This window comes from Telmatherina bonti (assembly GCF_933228915.1).
Source record: "Telmatherina bonti genome assembly, chromosome: 15".
Lineage (NCBI taxonomy): Eukaryota > Metazoa > Chordata > Actinopteri > Atheriniformes > Telmatherinidae > Telmatherina > Telmatherina bonti.
In genome coordinates, this window is record NC_136613.1 from 18,887,728 (window position 1) to 18,907,887 (window position 20,160).

The following is a 20,160-nucleotide window of genomic DNA, read 5'->3' on the forward strand; positions in this document are numbered from 1 at the left end:
TGTTGCTTAAATCTGTGCTGTGCTACAACGGTAACGAAGAAATGGGGTCGAACTAGCTTTAATTCTGCGAAGAGGTAAGGAATTAAAGTAGTTGTTAAACAGACCGCTTGAAAGCACTTGCCATCTTGTTATCATTAGTTCATTCGCCGTGTCGTCCGTCTGTCCTCGCTTCTGCGTGATACCGTTTCCTGAAGGAAGCTGTTCGATCCTGATGATGAGGTAAGCATATCCTGTCCTCGGATCTAATGTGGTTTAGGTCATTTGCTGAATATTAGACTTACTGATCAGCACAATGTCCGCGTGTGACAGGGATGTCTTTAGCATGCTAGCTAAGTTATTAGCTAGCTAGTGTGGCTCACTTTCAGAATGCAAATCAGTGCATTTAGGTGTCAGGCTGTGCTAATCGACCGTGTGATGTAAAATAGCGTCAGGTAGATGACTCATTGTGGGAGCTAGCAAGTCCAAATATATTCTAGCTACTTTTGAAAATGAAGCAATACGTTTTTAGCTGTTTATTGTACATAGAGCTCCTACATATGCGCGCATTATCTCACTTTAGCTAGCAGCATTGCATCCACTGTGGCTGCTTTTCACAATCAGGTCTTTATATATGTCAGGGTAATCAAAAGTATAGTTAGAGAGGCAATGAATAGACTAGTTAAAATATGTTTGGGTTGATAGTGCTTCAGATTTGAAAGGAAAATTATAAGAAAGTATAACTTTATTTTATGGTTACCTTAAGGTTAGCTTCGAAAGATTGATTAACATACAACATCCAGTTTGTGGCACTATATGCAAAACAGACAACCGCAAAACATTGTGCAGAAAAGGCTGCATTTTAAAAAGTCTATGTAACAAGAAACACAATATATTAGTAATACACAACTTTTTTCTGTGTAATTGTTAGTTCAGATTGTCAGATGGTTTCATTATGTATTATCATTATTTTTATCATAATACCTTTTGTCTGTGTTTTCTGCTTTGTGAAATCAGTGGTTTTCTAATAATGTTTTGTCCAATTTGTTATGTTTTCTACTTGCAAAGAGACTAACATACAATAGAGAAACATTGCATTGCATGACAGTTTACTGCATGTACTCATTAACTTAATCTATGTTGTAGCAAGATGTAACGTACAATGATACAAAGTCTCAAAATAAACTAACTTAAAATATAAAGAAATACATAGAAAATTACCCACTGATTATAATACAAATTTGCTGAATTTTTGGAGTTATAACATATCTGCATGTAATTCAGAAGCTGTTTATGAAACAATGATAATAATATTGTTGTAATAATATATTAATTAACTATCAAATTACAGTTCATATCCTAAATATACAGCTTCGTGTTTTGTAGTCACAATGTTTTGTTTAATTAAATCTTAAGAAGGCATGTACAAAGTGTTGAATTCCATATTCTTTAAGTAAACTGAAATGATAGATAGTCAATAGGAAGTTTTCCCATTGGTGTATGAAGTGATTTCCTATTGGTCGGCCTCAGACTGGGAGGGTTTTTCCAGAGGCCAGCACCCAGACAGGAAGGGGGTGGCTGGAAATGGTTTACTCAAAAAGCAGCCAGATTGTCTTTGCTGTTGAGAAACGAAAATGTTAGCTATATAATTCTATGGGGACAGAGAGCGAAAGGTAAGACCCCCCCCTATTGTCTTTATCTAAGCAATGAGGCAGTTTCAAAATTGTAACATTAACTCTAGGCTACAGAGAAAAGTTTAGTGCCGCATAAAGTGAGAGAGGCAATTTTTCTTGCTCCATTTCCTGACTTGTGCTAAAGGAATTTGCTGCAGTATGCTGTGGTATTGCATGGGCTGTTGCAGAGGAGGAAAAGAAAGAACAACAGCAGTGTTTATAATGAATCTGTGCTCTTGGGTTTTATACTCGCAGAGCATGTTTCTTTCTCTCAGTGGAGAAACTTTTAAACTTCTCAATATATGAATGAGGCTCTTGAATTGACCTCCTTTTTTTTCTCTCTACTCAGCAACTTGCGTTATGGCCAGATTATTGTACAGGTTTGACTTTCCCTTTGTACTTGGCTCCCGTCATGATATGTGTTTGTTTTGTTAATATCTTTGTATTCTGTATAAGCTTTGGTGGGGTTTGAAACGGTAAAACCTTAGCTGTTCTCGATATAATCTGACTAATGGATTGAAAAACAGCCTTTACTGAATAAAGTACATCATAATAAAGTGAATTTGTGATAACCATACATGGCAATAAATGTGTCATAACCCACATCTTACTATTCTCGGTATTGAAGCTTGGAAAAGTTTATATATTGTTATTGAATAATTGATTCCCATGACACCACTCAGCTACACATTCCAACTAGCAAAACAGCTGTGGCTCTGTGTACATCATGTAGCACGCTAATGTTTACTGAGGAAGCATAAACGGGGGAAATTTTGAGTGCTTCTGTGAAAGGTATAACACTCCATTGTTTGATTTTTTTTATTGTTTAGTGAAGCATCTTTACAAAATTAGATGGAAAAACTGGCAACATTGCTGAGTAAAAGAGAAAAATCATTTCTGCTCCAGCTTCCCCATGACCCTGAAGTTTAATAAGTGGTATAGAAAATGACTGACCATGAAATGAGTGAATGAAGACTAAAGAGGAAAAGATATCAGGTTTTTAATAAACTGTCTTTTTCCTTCAGCATTACAGTTGCTTTAACAAGATGCATCTTTGCAAAGGTTTCATACTAGGGCATATGCTTGTGAATCTAAAAAGTCTTAAGCACATATCAAATAGATATGCAGCTTGGAGTGATTTGTACGTCTTTGTAGAGACTTTTGTCATTCTGTGCTGAGAAGATTTTGTAGAGCAGAACATTTTAAGTATGTAGTGAAGGTCTAGCAATTAATTTGATCTCTTGTTTTTTTTCCTTTGGTGGGATGGTCATACAGGTGGTTGGGTTTGGGTCAAGTCTTTTTGTCATCATAGTCTTAAAACGTGTGCATGTTAGCTTAATTTTAATATGGCTGAAAACAAAGAACAGTTGTGTGTCCAGCGACCGACTGGTCTGTATTGTTTGTCTCTCAGGGCAGTTTTCCTCTCTTCTGCCCTCATGTAGCCATAGATACTAAAGGTAATAATTTCCTATAGGAAAGTAGATTTTTATTTCTTCCTTTTGTAATGTGTCACCAGCTTAATGTTAGAACAGAGTGGAAAGGACATAAGTCTCAAACAAAAGTTGTTTTGGTCCAGTCTACACATTCAAAATTTATGGAAAACTGCATTATATAGAAATGTAAAAATTACAAAAGCACAGAAAGTAATAATTAAAATGAAAGAAACTATGTAATGTCAAGAGCTTCTACTACTGTAGGTTTTAAAACAATATATTTGCTGTTGTTCATCCTCATCAGTCTCCTGTTGTGAGCTGCTAATGCTCTGAGAAAAATCAGCGTTTTGTACAGATTGACAGTAAAGACTGAACATTGCGATTACAGTTGTGTTTAACAGGATAAAACTTCAGAAATATACATGTTTTTTTGTTTTTGTTGTATTTCAGATCATCAAGAAAAGTGCCTTAAAGAAGACAATTCCAGTCTGAAGTTGGTCCATGATCATAGCTGGCCTGTGCTCTCTTTAATGTCACACTTAAGTACCTACACAGTATACCTCAGCTGCAAGCCCTTTGCTGCTAGTTTGCACACATCCACCTGAGTTTGAGCCATAACATAAGAGGAAAGAACTGTCAGAGAATAATGACTTGAGAATGTTCTACTAAAGTCACAAACCTGCGTTCCCTCACTTGTTTGATCTTCATGGACACTTTCAGTTCAGGAATATATATACACTTGAATTTAGTTCAGCATAAAGCATGTCTGTTGGATGATTTCTCTGCTCTAGCTAATGGCGAAGTCATTGAGTTGGCTTAAAAGAAGATAGTATTGCACTTAAAGCTAAATGTTAGATTAAGTCCCAGCCTTTGCTCGATTTTAAGTTATTAGACCCTAAAATTGATCTTAAACATTTATTGTGAGCTTAAAATATATGGACATGGCGTTGAATATGGCCACAGTGAGAGACACAAAGTGGCTGACTTTGGAAGTCTGCCGCCAGTTTCAGCGAGGAAACTGTTCACGCAGTGATGAGGAATGCAAATTTGCACATCCGCCGAAGAGCTGCCAGGTTGAGAATGGAAGAGTTATTGCCTGCTTTGACTCTCTAAAGGTAAGACATGCAGTGAAATATTAGACAATGTTTTTCCTTTTTTACACACTGCTAGGATTAGGGTTATATAGGTTAAATTTGACCTGTTTGGACAATTTGACATCAGTATAAATATCCTTTGCATTATTCTTTTTGCCTGAAATTTGAGTAGCTTTCCTTAAGTGACTCAAAATACTTTTAAACTATACTAAACATATAATACTAGATATTTTTATATTTATATGTATTTTTTATATTGTGTTGAATTTCTACATGGTTTACTACCCCACCCCCATTTTTGTGTCCCCTTCAAAACATCATGTCATTTGGCTCATATCTCAGTTTGTTCTGTTGGTCAGAATGGGACCGGGCTGTTTCCTTATCCTGTCAGATAAAATTCAATCTCCAGTTAGTTTTTTATCTCTCTTTTTTCGTTCTTTAATAACTTGGAGTAACTTAGTTCTTAGTTCTTTGTATTAGTTTGCATCAAGAGCTCGGTTTCCTACAGAGCCTCAACTGTAGAGCAGCTTTAGTGGGATACATATTCATTCCTTTCCCTAAAAGTGTTGAATAAGAAATAATCCTGTCTGGATTTAATCTTTTACCTGCCTTAGAAACAATTCTTTGAGTTCCTGTTTGTATTAAGATGCTTGACGTTCCAAGCACACTGCAAACTCCAGTCTCAAATCTGTACATGTGTCTTTCAGGTCTGAAAAATGATTCCTTATGCAACACTTTTCCAAAAAAAATATGGTAAAATAATTATTGATTTTTATTCAAATTGCTTAACTGGCATAGATCATTAAGAAAAAAAATACTGTCAGTTGGATTACAGTAAGTTTATCCTGTGTACTAAGTTACCTAGTATGGGGTCAGGACTGCCTTAATCCACTTTAACACATTCACTATCACCCCCAGAACAGCTTTACTTCAGGATTATACTCATGTTAAGTCGTCATCTTATCTGCTCACTCTTTGTTCTTGGAGAGCAGGTCTCTGCCTAAATGGTCTAGAAACTAAAAGCAGTAATACAAAGTAATTACCCTATTCTTTTTTGAAAAACTACATGTTCTTTCAAAATATTATTAGATGCATTTTATAAAGCTGCATATTATTGGAGTTCTTGTTAACTGCAATATCTTATTTCTAAGAGATTGATTGTTACAAGCTTTTATAAAGAAAAAAGTTTTACATTTTTTTGAGTCCTAAGAAGGATGTTTGTTATATTTGGGTAGACTAAGGCAACGTCTACTCAAATCTGTCTGAAGCAAGATGGACAGTAAAGTTACTTTTTGAGCTACACCTGCTCTCTTATTTAAATATACTTTTAGATAGTCTTTTTAAAGTAGAATTGTATGTACCATAAAAGAAAACCATTAGTATGTTTTGGTTATTAACACAGCTATTTTTCCCTAATTCGATGAAAAAAAAGACAAACAAACAAAAACCTCCATTACTATTTTTCCAGTTCAGTATTTACAGCTTTTACCAGTATAGCGTGCTTAGAACCAAGGCATTAACCTCCCAGGCAATAGCTCCATTTGGCTAGTTGGTGTAGGTAACACAAATCCTGGCCAATTTACCGACGATTACATATAGGCTTTACCAGTGCTATTTTTAACATGTATAGGCTATATAGGCACGGGCTGTTTATATCCTACAACATTTAAGTTAAAATTACAGTCTATCTTGACTTGTCCACCGATGGTTTGGCCATGTGATTTGTAAAATTCTGGCATGAAATCAAGAGATTGGATCAAAACAATCAGAGATGAAGGTCCTTAGCTCAAATTACTCATAACACAGTTAACTTTGTGATACAGAGGAATGTGCTCAAGCTTTGGTATTTTAACTTGTATCTCATGACTTCGGACAGAGCTGAAAGTCCTGTTGATGCACAAAATAAGCCTGAGCTCTTCCTTGCTGCCTCTATAGTTTAATGTTAGATTGGAGGTCTGAAACACTGCTAAGGTATGGGCACTGAAACTGGAAATCTGTTTTAAGAAAACAATTACCCTAATCAACCAACATCTTTCTAAGAATTTTTTTTAATTACAACACCAGTTAAGCTGAATTTGGGACATTGTGTATCTATCAATTAAAACAGAACACATACTTGCAAATCCTTTTTAACCTACATTCAGCTGAATACACTACAAAAAGAGAAACTGGTATACTGTTTTGCTGTGGTTCCTTTTGGTTTTTTTCCCCCAAATATTCATTTAGTTTTAATTTAATGCCTGCACACGCCAACAAAGCTGGACAGGGACGTGCTTACCACAGCTTATCACATTTCCTTTTAACAAGTGTTTGAGAACTAAGGACACAGTTAAAGCCTTGTAGGTGGAATTATTTTCTTTTCATTTGATGTTCAGCTTCAATTACTCAACAGTCCAGGGTCTCTATTACTGTATTTTCATAATGTAACACGCATTTTTAATGACAGACAGGACTGGACTGCAGACATGCCAGTCTAGTACCTGCATTCTCTTACGAAGTGTACAAACACAAATGTGGTTTGGCATTGTCCTGCTGAATGATCAGTGGTGTCCCTGAAAAAGACATTGCTTGGATTGGAGCATGTGTTACTTCAAAACCTGTATGTACCTTTCAGCATTAATATGTGCATTTCCTTTACACCTAGAACTGCGCAAAAAAAAATAAAAAAATATTGCAATAAGAAACCGCTAATGGAAACACCTTAATTTCGAAAAAAGTCTCAAATATTGCTAAAAAGCTTTTATGCTCTCATGAGTTGTTTTTTCAGGTGTTTTGATATAGAAATATATTGCAAAAGTATAATGGAAACACTTTTTTTGTATTTAAATGTCTCTGGACGTGACGTGGGGGGTTCATGACCAGTTCATTTTCGGTGGATAGCACAGTGTGGAACAAACAACAGCAAATTTCAGAGTTTTAGAAAGAAATGAGGGAGAAGAGCTTCGAATTCAAAGCCTTATTTTTTGTAAGATCTTCTGAGAGGAATGAGATTATACGACACTTGAGTACGGTGCCTGGGAAGTGCATAACAAGTTAAAATTTAAAAAAAAAAAAAAAAAACACATTTCAAAATTCAAAAACCAAATTACATTTCAAAAACCAATTCACAATACAAAAAACAAAATTCAATTTCAAAAACCAAGTTAAAAAAAAACTAATTTAAATTAAAAAAACAACAAATTCCCTTTTTAGAAAACAAATATACATTTTTAAAAACGAATTTAAAAATAAAATAAGTCCTTCCCTTTCTGTGTAAAGCTGTGTTTTGCTAATTTGTTTCGGGATTTGTAAAAGTGTTCTGCCAATTGTAGATTGTCTCGGCTTTTTTAAAAGTGTTTCCTGAAATATACATTTGTTTATTGGAATAGAAATTTGTTTTCTTAATTTTAATTTGTTTTCTAAAATGTATATTTGTTTCCTAAAAAGGGAATTTGTTTTCCTTATATAAATTTGTTGTTTAAAATTTACACTTGGTTTTTGAAATTGAAACTTTGTTTTTCTTTATATTGTGAAATGGTTTTCAAAATGTAATTTTGTTTTTTAATTTTGAAATATGTTTTTTGAATATTTAATTTGTTTTACACATCTCAGCCACCATATTTGAGCCTTATGCGCTAAACACTGTTCAATGGAAGCATGTGCAAATTGCAATTGTTATTTGTTTCGCTTTTATTTTGTGAAAAAAATGTAATGGAAACGCAGCTAGAGAAGTGCAAGTCATACACGCCATGTGCACTGACACATCACAGATGATTGCTTTTGAACTTTGCTCTGATAACAATCCGGATAGTCTTTTCCCTCTTTGGCAGGGCCGCCTGAGGGGTTGAAGGGCACTGGCATCCAGTGTTGGCTTTAAGCTTTGCTACTACTGTGCAGAGATTCTTCCAGATTTTCTGACTCTTTTGATGATATATTATGGACTATAGATGATGAAATCCCTAAATTTCTTGCATTTGTACATTGAAAAATGCTGTTCTTAAAATGTTGGACTATTTGTTTACACAGTTGTTCACAAAGTGCAGAACCTCGCCCTCTTTACTTGTTAACAACAGAACCTTTTGGGGATGCTACTTTAGCACTAAATTGTTTAAAATGAACCTGTTCAGCAGTGGAATGATCCAAACAGGTGTTTCTCAGCAATCCTCAACTTTGTCAGTCTTTTGTTGCCCTTTTTCCAAGCTTTTTTGTAATGTGTTGAAGGCATCAAATTATAAACGAGAAAATATTTGGGGGGAAAAAACACAATAAAGTTTATCAGTTTGAACATTAGATAAGTAGTTTATTCTGTTGAATAATGATATTTGTAAATCATTGTATTCTGTACATTTTACACAACGTCCCAGCTTCATTGGAATTGGGGCTGTAAATTTGTTTTTAACTGAGGTTTTGGGAAAAGCCTGCATCAGATTCCTAAAGTGGTCTTAAACTGGAAACCTGTTTATTGCTGTTTTTTTTATAATGATTGATCTTATATCCTTATAAATCCACAGGATGTGTCTCGTTTTCCTATGACCAGACATCCCTCTAGACCTTTTAAAAACGTGCAGGGCTACAGAGTTGCTTGAATGAATAAAAATCACATAAGAACTTAAAATATTGGAGGGAAGACAAGAAGGTTGAAATGAATATGCCAAGAAAGTGGTGTAAAAAGCTTCAACACAAGCCAAATATCTAAAAAAAAAAAATTGTTTAATTCTGGATGTTTCATGGTGGTTTTGATGTAAACAGTAAGACACAATGACCCGACAAGCCTAAGGATTAAAAAATTCCTAAGATTAGAAATTGAAAGAAAAAAAATCTCCCAAAATCATGGCATTTGTCATTATACTGTAGGAAATCCACTGTTTCTTCACTGTTGCTACTTATTAAAAGATGTGCACTAATAAGCAAGTCATTATCAGTAGATTATTGTTCAACATTCAAACACAATTGTTGTGTAACATGAAAACATTTAAACTTCCTGGGAAAGAAAAGACCACATTAAATGTGTTTCTCAGAGATGCAGATGGATTGTAAATTTATGGACCTGTATTGCTCAACGTTATGGTTCAGATGGTTTGGATCTAAATACGGTGCCTTAATGTGCATGCTTGTGCAAGCCTGTTGTGCTGATTGTACTGACATATCCATCAGCCTCTCCCAGTGGCAGCAAGAGTTGCTGCTGGCCCCCAGTCTTCAAAATGGTTCCCATTTTCAGCAAGGATATTTTCACTTACCAACACTATGAGTGTATCTGCACTTACATCACATAGGCTTTTCATTAAGCTGAAATTTTCTAATGAAAATAAATGCCAGTTCATTAATGAAATCCTAATGATCATAAATAGTGAACTGAACTTGAGAACTAGAGTGAGTTTGAAAGGAAGATTTATGTTTACTTGACAAAAATATCTTCTGTTGACTCTTGCAGCTCTTACAGCTAGTAGTAAATCTCATCTTGGACAAGCAAATCAAAACTTAATCAGAAGTCACTGTCAGTTCAATAAATGATGTCTCTTTGTGGCATGAAAACTTCATGGAGGTTGTTTTTTAAGATTTTTGGACTAAATATTTTGCAGAATAGATATTACCTACTAAATGTAAGTTCTGTGGTTGGTAGTTTGTTCCTCATCCAAAGTAAGAGTTTAGGCAGAGGAACAAAAATTATATGATTGTCGTTTGCCTTTTTTTTTTTTTTTTTTTTTTTTTTTTTAGGTAGCCTTATTATGCAAAAACTACTTTTCCCAGATTGAATTTAACTTCATAAAGAGTTAGAGCACGAGAAAAGAATGACTTACTAACATGTTTATGTCTAAATACAGTGTTAGCCTTGGTAGAGGACGACCTCTTCAGATCTGCAGATTAAGAAATTTCAACAGTTTATAAGGAGCTGTTGGAAGGTTACGTTTTGCCAATGTTATCTGTCTGTCTGTTTGTTTGTTTGTTAGCAACTTTACACAAAAAACTACCCGGCTGATTTTCAAGATTTTTTTTTCTAAGAATGGGTCTTGGTCTGACTTTGATTCCATTAAATTTTGGGAGTGATCCAGATCACCATCTGGATCCAGGATTTTTTTTTTTTTTGAAGGGTTCTCTGTCATCGCAAGCTATGGCCATTTTTAGTATAAATACATATAACTCCACAATAAATAGTCAGTGTGCTTGGCCCAAAAAATACAGAAAGAAATTCCCAGCAGTGTTTACTCAATATCAAAGACTAATCTGCTAAATTCTGGTTACTATGATCCAGAACACACAAAAAAATAGGGGATCTTTGGAAGTGTCATCACTGCAAGAGATATAAGCTATCAACGTGCAACAAACAGCTTAATATAGCCAGGATACTGTGGATTCCTTATCAGAGACTATAGGAATTTAATACTGTATCCATATAAAATGAATAAGCTCCTTTTCAGAGATCTGTGCTCTCCAAGTGCTTTTCTAGTTTATACTTGGCTATATTTCTGTCCATCATGTTGCACTATAACCCAGCTCTGCCTTCTCATTAAAATTATTTATGTATGAAAATAACATCTTTAATTGAACTACTTTTGTTTCTCTCTCTGAATTTAGGGAAGATGTTCAAGAGAAAACTGCAAGTATCTCCATCCACCTTCGCACTTAAAAACCCAGCTGGAGATAAATGGGCGCAACAATCTCATCCAGCAGAAGACAGCAGCAGCTGTACTTGCCCAGCAGATGCAGCTCATGATCCCTGGACCGAGTCTGCAGCCCGTGGTAAAGTACTCATAATAATCTCGGAGGAATTCCTATTTGTATTATGTGTGGATGTTTGGCTGTATTGTAACATCCTATTCTCTCCCCTCATAGCCAACATTTCCTGTCACACAGGGACTTGGTACTAATTCTAGTCTTGGTTATGGTTCATACATCGGGCCCTTGAGTCATGGAATGAGCCTCATTCCCTCAGACATCCTCTCCAGTACCCCGGTTCTTGTTCCTGGCAGCCAAGCTGTAACGGTGCAGTGCTCGTCCTCCTCTTCTTCCTCTTCTTCTTCTTCTCCCTCACAGAAGCAGCAGCGTACAGACAAATTGGAGGTATTCTTGCTCTTGATTAAACATGAACAAAACAGAAATATAATAAAAACAACAAAAAATAAAATGAAGTGTTGTTCTTTCAGGTGTGTCGCGAGTTTCAGCGGGGAAACTGTGCAAGAGGCGAGACAGATTGCCGCTTTGCTCACCCTAGTGACAGCCCAATGATTGACGCCACCGATAACACGGTCACTGTTTGCATGGACTACATCAAGAGCCGCTGCTCCAGGGAGAAGTGCAAGTATTTTCACCCACCTGCACACTTGCAGGCCAAAATCAAATCGAGTCAACAACAAGTCAGTCAGACTGGCATGGCAACCCAGGCCACAGCTGCAGCCATGGTAAGACTCAGTGTTTGGTGTCATTGTGTTTGCTGAACGTGGATATAAATATGTCTATGCAACCTTTTGTAAAAGATACTGACTTAGCAAATGCTTTTAATGTTCTCAGAAAATAATTAAGTCCCTCCTAATGAACTAAACAAAGTAAGAAAACCATAAAATTTATTTTAAATAAAATGACACAATGTGTAATGGAGTGTATTACTAATATCAGAGCCAGGACTTTTCTTTCCATGCTGTGGACACTGAGTTTTTCCAAGAAAATTTGAAAACATTTTTTTCAGATTACAGTATTTCAGAAATTCTGTTTCAGTCCACCTTTCCTGAAGCTGTTGCTTCCCACACAACAGCTCGCAAGGCTACAACCAAAGCAAGCCCCAACATGATCAGAAAACACAACTATGAATGCAAATACATACCAAATTCAAACCTGAAAATCTAGTCCCCTCTTTACAAATTGCATATATTCATATACAGATGTTGGTTATTGAGATTATCAGCAGCTGGTCCATTTTAGACAAAATCTAGGAAACGCAGCTTGATCTCCTCCCTTGTCACAAATTCACTAAGAAGCAGTGTGATTTCAAATTTAGATCCTATTTGCATTCACAGCGTCTAAGTCATGTAAAACTTCACTAAATAAGAGTGACTTCATCTTGGCATTTTGTTCAAACTTTTCAGTTGCCTTCCAAAGTGTGAATGAACGTAGACTTAAAATGTCAGCACATTTATCAAATGCCTTACATTCAGTGTAGAAGTTGCTTTGCAGTTCAGATTCTGTGCAACAGCATATCGTATAAGTCATTGTTATAGTGAAGCTTCATAAAACCTAACTGCAAGGCGAAGAGCAAAAGCCACCACAGTAATACACTTCAAAACAACGGGAGAAATTGCTTTTTTCTTGAGTTTTATCAAAATAATCTTTAAGTTTTATCGAAGCCAATAATGGTTTGGTTTAAGTTGCATTATAAACTTATTTTAAATTGACCTTAACAAGAAAGTATTTTAAGGTTTTATTCTGAACACTTGAAATGAACAGCATTAATTTTGCTTTAAGTACTTTTTGAAGCTACAGTTGTGGGAAAATTATTAGATCATCCTTGTTTACCAAAATTCCCTGTTAATATTTAATGCCTGGTATGAGTAAAAGTACATTTGTTTGGAAAACAAGAACTGTTTAATATTTTCTCCGTGATCGTATGGGTCTTTCTTATTTGCTTCTGTGAGCTCTATAGACCTTTTAGAAACAAATCAGCGTCCACGTACATCATCTGTGGTTATTCACATTTTCAGTAGACTATACCAGCATTGGATTTGGGTTGTATCTTAAACTGATAATATGCATAATACGTTTACGTACAGTGCAAGTTAGTGAGGCAGCCATTATTCTATCTAAAAGCTTTGTTGTAAATTTTTGCAAATGATCCATATTGTGTGCTTTATGGCATCAGATGCATGTGTTGATTTGTGATACTGCTTTGGGCTGCTCTCATAAAAACAAGCCATCTTTCATATAACAGTAAACATTTTCAGTACTCGCTGTGTATTCCATTGATATCCCTTCCTCAAAACCATAAAATCTCTATGTTTTCCAAAATTTAGATATTGTATGCTTATTTGTGCCACGATTTGATTATATTAACAAGTCTGATCTCATCACATGGAATGTTATCAGGAAATTCATTGTACAATTTAAGGATATACACAACTACACATTGTCACTGTTGATCTGATAGACTAATTTATCTGTATATTTGAACTAACTCAAAATTGAAGTGTTTATTTAATGTGGCGTTTGATCAGTTATTTTGGTTACTGTGCATGTATATTATGTTTTATGTGGTATACTACATTCAGATTATTTTGTTTATGTTTCCCCCCCTCTCACCTATCCACAACGCTGTCCTCCATGATGCACCTCTGCTTGCTGTTACCTGTATGTTAATGCGCTTGAACCCCATTGGCCCACTGCCATCATGTGCTCGCTGCCTGCTATTAAAAGACTCAGTCGACTGCCAAAGCAATGAAGCGACCCCTCGAGGCAACTGTAGACCTGGTACTTTCACCTTTTGCTTTGCATGTAGCTTTTACTTGTACGATAATAACTTTTAATTTTTGTCATTGTGGTTTAACACCTCTTTAAGTCTCAGTCTTTATGTGCACAGTCATCATCAGTATGTGTAATTGCTTACATTTTCAAATTTGTTTTGCATTTTTAAAAAAAACATTATTCCAATCATATTTGTTTGCTACAGTTGTGGTTGAAATTAGCATGTCATTTTGTTTGTTTTTTTCAAATAAAAACTAACAATTAAGTTATTGAAAAGTGTGCACAAAGCTGAACAGAGGTAAGGAAAAAAATTAGGAGATTTCATATTTTTTCTTGTCCTTTTCTCAGGCCTTTCCACACAGTGTCCTGCAACCTTTACCAAAGAGACCAGCTCTTGACAAGAGCAGCTGGGCCAGTTCGCTCCTAACTCCCAGTTTATTGCACTACCAACAGGCTCTGGCCAACACACAACTACAACAGCCCAGTGCTGCATTTTATCCCACAGGTGAGCTTCTAAGCCACAATGGCAATATAGCTTTTCATTTACTGGTTCATGTTCATCCCTCTTCTCTCTGAGTTGTCCACTCAAAACTTGTGTTGAAAGTGGAACAAATAAAGCTCTTCAAGCTAACAAGTTTGTTAAACAGCATTAGAAAGTGTAAGATGCATTAGCTGCACAGTGTTGTAACACTTTACCACTTGTTGTGTGATACAGTACTACCATAAATGAAAGTAACTTAGGAGCAAGCTCTCAAGTTAATGTCATGTTGTGAGTGGGTGAACACTAGTGTTTTTTTCTTGCAGTACATTGGTGAGCTTTGCTTGTGGCCGATACACATTTGTGTGTTTGCTAAACTAAACTAAACGTCTGTGAACCAGATTGATATGTATTTGTCGTGCTAAAATGCCTTCTCTCTTTCCATTTCATAATCACACAGGTTCTGTGTTGTGCATGACTCCTGCTAACAGTGTTGGTAGGTCCATTCCTCGTGTTTTTCAAAAAAATGTCCCTTTTTTTTTCTCTTTCAAAAGATAACCTATACCTTCATCCAAATAAAATGTTTTTTCCAGCACTAGAAAGTACCTGAATGAGTCAAGGGCCCACACTAAACCATGTTAAGATGATCAGAGTACATAATTATACTTGTTACTGTAAACATTTTTTAGCTCTGTAGCACATTTACATACTTCACACAGTGTGTATACACCTTCTGCTAACATAGTTACTCTAGAAATTTTAACCGTGGTGGATTCTGTTTGTAGATTTACCATGTGCCATTAGGAAGGATTAGGAAATTTGGTCAGCATCCCAGATATTTTTTTTTTTTTTACATCATTAAAACAGTCTCATCAAATGTGAATCTTGGAAAAGTAAATATCATATACAAAATACCTATTTGGTGGCATATACATTTATATATATATATATATATATATATATATATATATATATATATATATATATATATATATATATATATATATATATATATATATATATATATATATATAATCTTTTGGGATGCCAAATAATGGACAGATTTCCCAATCTTCTTCTTATCAGTCCTACTTTTATGTTGTCCTCCTGCTGTCTCGCTTTGCTGTGTGATCACATGCCATCTGCTGGTCTAACCCAATGATGGCTTGCTGCTACTGTCATTTTGTATTTGCCTGGCAAGAGAGAGAGAGAGAGAAAAAAACATTGCTATGGTTACCATAATGCTCCACCTCCCTTTTCATTGCTTCCATGGTTCCCCTCCTGAAAAAGTCCCCATGATGTACAGTGCTACGCCTGCTACTGTCTCTGCAGCAACTACTCCCGCCACAAGTGTCCCCTACTCAGCAACAGCACCAGCCAATCAGGTTTGCTCCTTTTTACAGCTTTCTGTCATAAATCCTTGAGCTCTAAATAAGTGATTCATCTTTAAATCAAGGGAGTTGCTCTGTCAGCATAGAGGTGCCCTGCTTGCATTGCCATCATAAAGCTTCTTGTACCTGTAGACCTTCAGCAGAACTGCTAAGCTGCATCTCATCTCTTTCCCTTATTACAAACAACACTTAAGAAGTCTTCCACCTGCAAATAGTGGTGTTGTATTTATTCTTTATTGCATGTTTTTTTATGCTTTGTTGAATGTGAGTGTCTTTTTCATGCAAAATGTTAGGATAGGAGTCCACCATAAAGGGTATATTAATTGGTAAATATCTTTATCTGGGCATATGTTTATCTGTGTGAATTGCATCTTGCTGTGAGATTTTTGTAATATTTTGACATTTCTATCAGGTTATTTCCTTCTAAAACATTTGATTTCATGATAACTGGAAGATCCTAAATGTCATTGTTTTAGGCTTTGTTTTTTTAGTTCCCATCTTCACTGAAAGTGTTTTAAATACATGTATAGTAGAGTCGTTTACATGATTCGATGAAATCTAAATATTTAACTCTTTATCGGGCAAAGAACCAAATTTGTACACTTCTCTGGACAAACAAAATGCCTCTGCATGATCGTCCATGACAACCCAGAACTACACCAGTCATCAGGCTACATCCTAACTACTTTACTGGGATTAATCTTTAGCATGAAAATTGGAGAAAAAAAATATACAATCTATTAGTACTGTCCACTAACTACTGTATAATGTTTGTTATGTTAGAAAGAAAGGATCCAAGTTTTAAAGTTTTGTAAAATCCTTCAATATTATAATAGCATTTTCTTTTCTATAGTTGAACATTTACATATTTTAGTATTTCAATGAGTGCCCAATAAAGAGTTAAATAAATTCAATGAAAAGGAGAGACAATATTGTGGTTTGACGAGAAAGATTAAACTCAAGACAAATGTTAGCCATTTACTAGTTATGTAATTTATTTTCAGAGTTTCAAGGACAAGAAGGTTGTGTTCACACTTGAGGTTTGCCTAATTTGAGGTAAATTCTGGTGCAGTTTTTGCTGCACCATTTTCACTATTTGATCACGTGAAGATATGTTGACACAACATTGTTGCACACCAAACAAGTGAGCCAAAACCCTTTGAAGAGGACAGGTAGGTAGATTGGCTGGTTTGTTTAATATTGATTGGTTTCATATATTGATCAGTTTACCAGATAACTTAACTGCAAGTGTGAACACATCCTATATCTCAAGTGGTTTTCATGGAACACAAAGGCATTTGAAAGCTTGTTGTGTGACACTGCTCAGTTTTTCTGTTTTTTTCCTCTTAACCAGATCATCCTCAAGTAACCATCAGAAACAGAAGTCAGTGCCATGTTGCTGATGATAAAGGTCCCCAACAGCCTCTCTGTAAATATTCTATTAACGTCACACACAGTGTACAACAAGCTGCATGCTCTTAGAATCACTAAAGCAAAGCCTGCAGATACTAATTTGATACATGATGATCAGTTATGTTTGAGGACTGCCGTAAGGCATCACAGAAGATTGTTGTATGGACACACCTTTACACCTGTTTTGACATCCATCCTCAGTAATGTGGATAAAATACATCAAATACTAAACTAAATCACTTCTGAGAAGAAGCCATTGTGTCTGTCAAAGCCTCTTTAAACAAGAAGTTCTGATCAAATGCAAATAACAGACGGAAAAGCAGACCAGCAGTGCCGATACAGCAGCAACGCCTTTTTATTAACCAATCTTAAAAAGAAAAGAAATGTTGCTCAGTGTTTTGAAGTGAGTACATAAAATGCAAATTTTGTCTGATGTGATCTAAAATCCGCTTTCAATGAGTTGACAGTACATGTTGATGTCAGGTGTAAAGGAGTCCTTTATATTGGAGATCGTTACTGTTTTGTCATCATCATACAGAACTTTTTTTTCCTTCTTGAATGTTTTATTTAAACTAAAAACATTAGTTTGTTAACGATTATCTACCTAGTGCCAGATTGAATTATTTAAAACAAAGCACTTATTTAAACTCTACACTTCATATTATTAAATGTAATTTCATAGCAGGCTTATGGACATCCCTTTAAAATTAACTCTGAGACGTCCATCTCTCTACTTGTCCCAGTTACCCACGCAGAACTGGATCAGTGCTCCACCTCCTGGTGTGCCTTTGCATTGCATATACAGGTTATTTCAAGAGAAAATGCTTTATAATCAATCAGTTTCAGATACGGTTTCTATGTCCCCCTTTGGTTAGCCTAAGAAACCCAGTTCATATTGTTAACAATGATTATGGTAGACTTATTGATAACTCTGTAAGTAGTTTTAACTTGTTCAACTTGATATAATAAAACAGATACGGTATAGCCAACCACGTTTATACAAAGAGTCTCTATAGGCATTAAAGCTAACTCATTAGAAAGGTGTGGAATTACTACTGCTTATGTTCAGACTAAAGTTGTTGTGATCCTGTAAAAGTTGAGTATTGTGTGAACTTAATGTTACAGTCAGACATCAGAACTGTATTATTTGAATGTTACAAGTGCCTAAAGAACTGTACATGCAAAGACATCTAAGCATATTTAAAAGGCTGTGTGGAAATCACATAATTAAATCTACTTCTTTAGTCACAGACATCAGAATTAAATGTACAAGTTTTGCGATGCCATGTCAGTGCATTAGTATTTTGTGCACACCTGATCAGATTTAGTCTTGCGAATAATTTTTCACTGACGTTAGGATGTGTATGTGTGTGCTATATATAAGAATTAATATCGAGTTTTTTGTTCTTTTGCTTCACTTTAAAGATGATAAAGTAGTTTACAGCAATGTAAAGTACTTTCTGTGTTATAGTAGAGTTTGAGGAGATGAACATTTTTAGTGAAAATTAGTCATGTGTGGTTGATCCCACATTATGCAAGTATTCATTTTTGTTTGAAATTTATAACATATATACTGAGCATTGTATCTGTTCAAGAGAATAATCACTCATCTATAATGTTTTATAAATGTGTCCCTTAAGTTTTAGCTCTTTATTTTACAAACTCTCTGTCCCAATCTTAAGCTTTTTTCAACTTAGAAAATTTGCATTTGTTCACTTTTCATTCTGTTTTTTCCTTATGAATGGCTTTACATTTAATTAATAGAATATTAATATGAGTACACTTGCATATTTTACTAGTTTAAAACCCTTTTAAAATGCATTCTTCTTATAGTTTATGATGAATGTAACTTATTAAACTGACTTTAGCTCTGCTAATTTCCTCAAAGGACCTTGACGTATTGTATTAGCCTATGAGAAGTTGTTTTATGTCCAGGGATTGAATGTTGGAGAGAGGATAAGATGAAGGCTTTTCATCCTCATCACTGCCTTGATACCTGTAAGGGACAATGAACTTTTGTTTGAGCAAGGCCATAGAAATTTTTGTCATGCGAAGAACTGCGTTGTGCAGCCACATTGTTTTCAAAAAAGTAATGCTGTAACAGTTTGTCATTAAATGAGTCTGATTAGCAGATGAGGCAACCTGAAGATCCAGAGACAAAATTGCATTTCTTTTAGGCCATAAATTGTCTTTTCTCTGGGTTGAAAACTTGACTATATAGTGGACAAATTAAATTTATTATACTATTTATACAGCAACATCAATCGTATGTTTAAGGTTAGAGGTTAGCTATTAATTCCACAGATGTTTCAAAGTTAATTTGGTTTTCCTAACACAATTGCTTGAAAATTTGGCTTGTCTAAGTTGTTTAATTTCCCTTTCAAATTCAGTGCATATTGCTGAATGTTTGTCTCACCTTTGCGGTTTGAGTTTGCATCATCCATTAAAAAAAACGTGTGGACAGGAAGAATGTTTGGTCTGACTCACTGATGGAAACATTTCTCTTTAGCACTTTCTCAACAGTCAGATGACTGGGAAGACATGCTTTTTTCTTTGTAAACTCTGCCTTAACTTTGACCTATCCCTAAGTTTTCTATTTGTTCAGCTATTCTGAATTCAGTGTTGTCTTCACAACTTTTCTCTGAAATGCTATATGAGTTTTAAGTTCAGTCCCACGGTTACAGATAGTTTTACAAAACCAAACACTGAAATGCATTATGTTGATCAGACTGACCAGCTTTTCCATTACATATGATTGTGACCAAGGCATTGAATAAAGCTGCCATGCAGGTTCGATCCTGGCATCAAATTCCCATTTTAGATGGTTTTTCGTTTCTTTCTTTTGTGCTGAATTCAACATTTCATGGTGAACAGTTTTTTCCTGTCAATTCTAAATTGTGGAAAGTCTGATATATTGCAAATAAATTAATAAATGTCATGTTAATGTAAGGTTGTATGGTGTTTTTCTTGTTTTTTTCTAATACACACACACACACACACATATATATATATATATATATATATATATATATATATATGTGTGTGTGTGTGTGTGTGTGTGTGTGTGTGTGTGTGTGTGTGTGTGTGTGTATGTAGGTTCTGATGTTGAAATATTGTTTGCACATAGCTGCCTCAGTTCTAAGTTAGTTATTATCAAATGATTGCTAATAGTTACAAATATTCATTCTGATGTTTCATAATGGTTAGCATGTTTTATTATAATTTTTTTTTTTTTTTTTTTTTTTTTTTTTAAAGCACGAAGTTGTTAACCGCGTG

At 35.1% G+C, this 20,160-nt stretch overlaps 1 protein-coding gene across 4 annotated transcripts; it reads left to right on the top strand.

Moving 5' to 3' along the window:
- On the top strand, positions 1 to 19,749 carry LOC306766434 (muscleblind-like protein 2a). 4 transcript variants are annotated; one of them, XM_079254198.1, is made up of 10 exons: positions 1 to 219; positions 3,533 to 4,197; positions 10,729 to 10,893; positions 10,987 to 11,214; positions 11,298 to 11,552; positions 13,555 to 13,608; positions 13,951 to 14,107; positions 14,541 to 14,576; positions 15,371 to 15,465; positions 16,826 to 19,749. In XM_079254198.1, exons 2-10 carry the CDS (start codon positions 4,018 to 4,020, stop codon positions 16,838 to 16,840), a joined length of 1,185 nt encoding a protein of 394 aa, XP_079110324.1. In that variant the 5' UTR covers positions 1 to 219; positions 3,533 to 4,017; the 3' UTR covers positions 16,841 to 19,749. The 4 variants fall into 4 exon arrangements, with proteins under 4 accessions (XP_079110324.1, XP_079110325.1, XP_079110326.1 ...); XM_079254199.1 differs by lacking the exon at positions 14,541 to 14,576; XM_079254200.1 differs by lacking the exon at positions 13,555 to 13,608.
- The last annotated feature ends 411 nt before the right edge of the window (positions 19,750 to 20,160 follow it).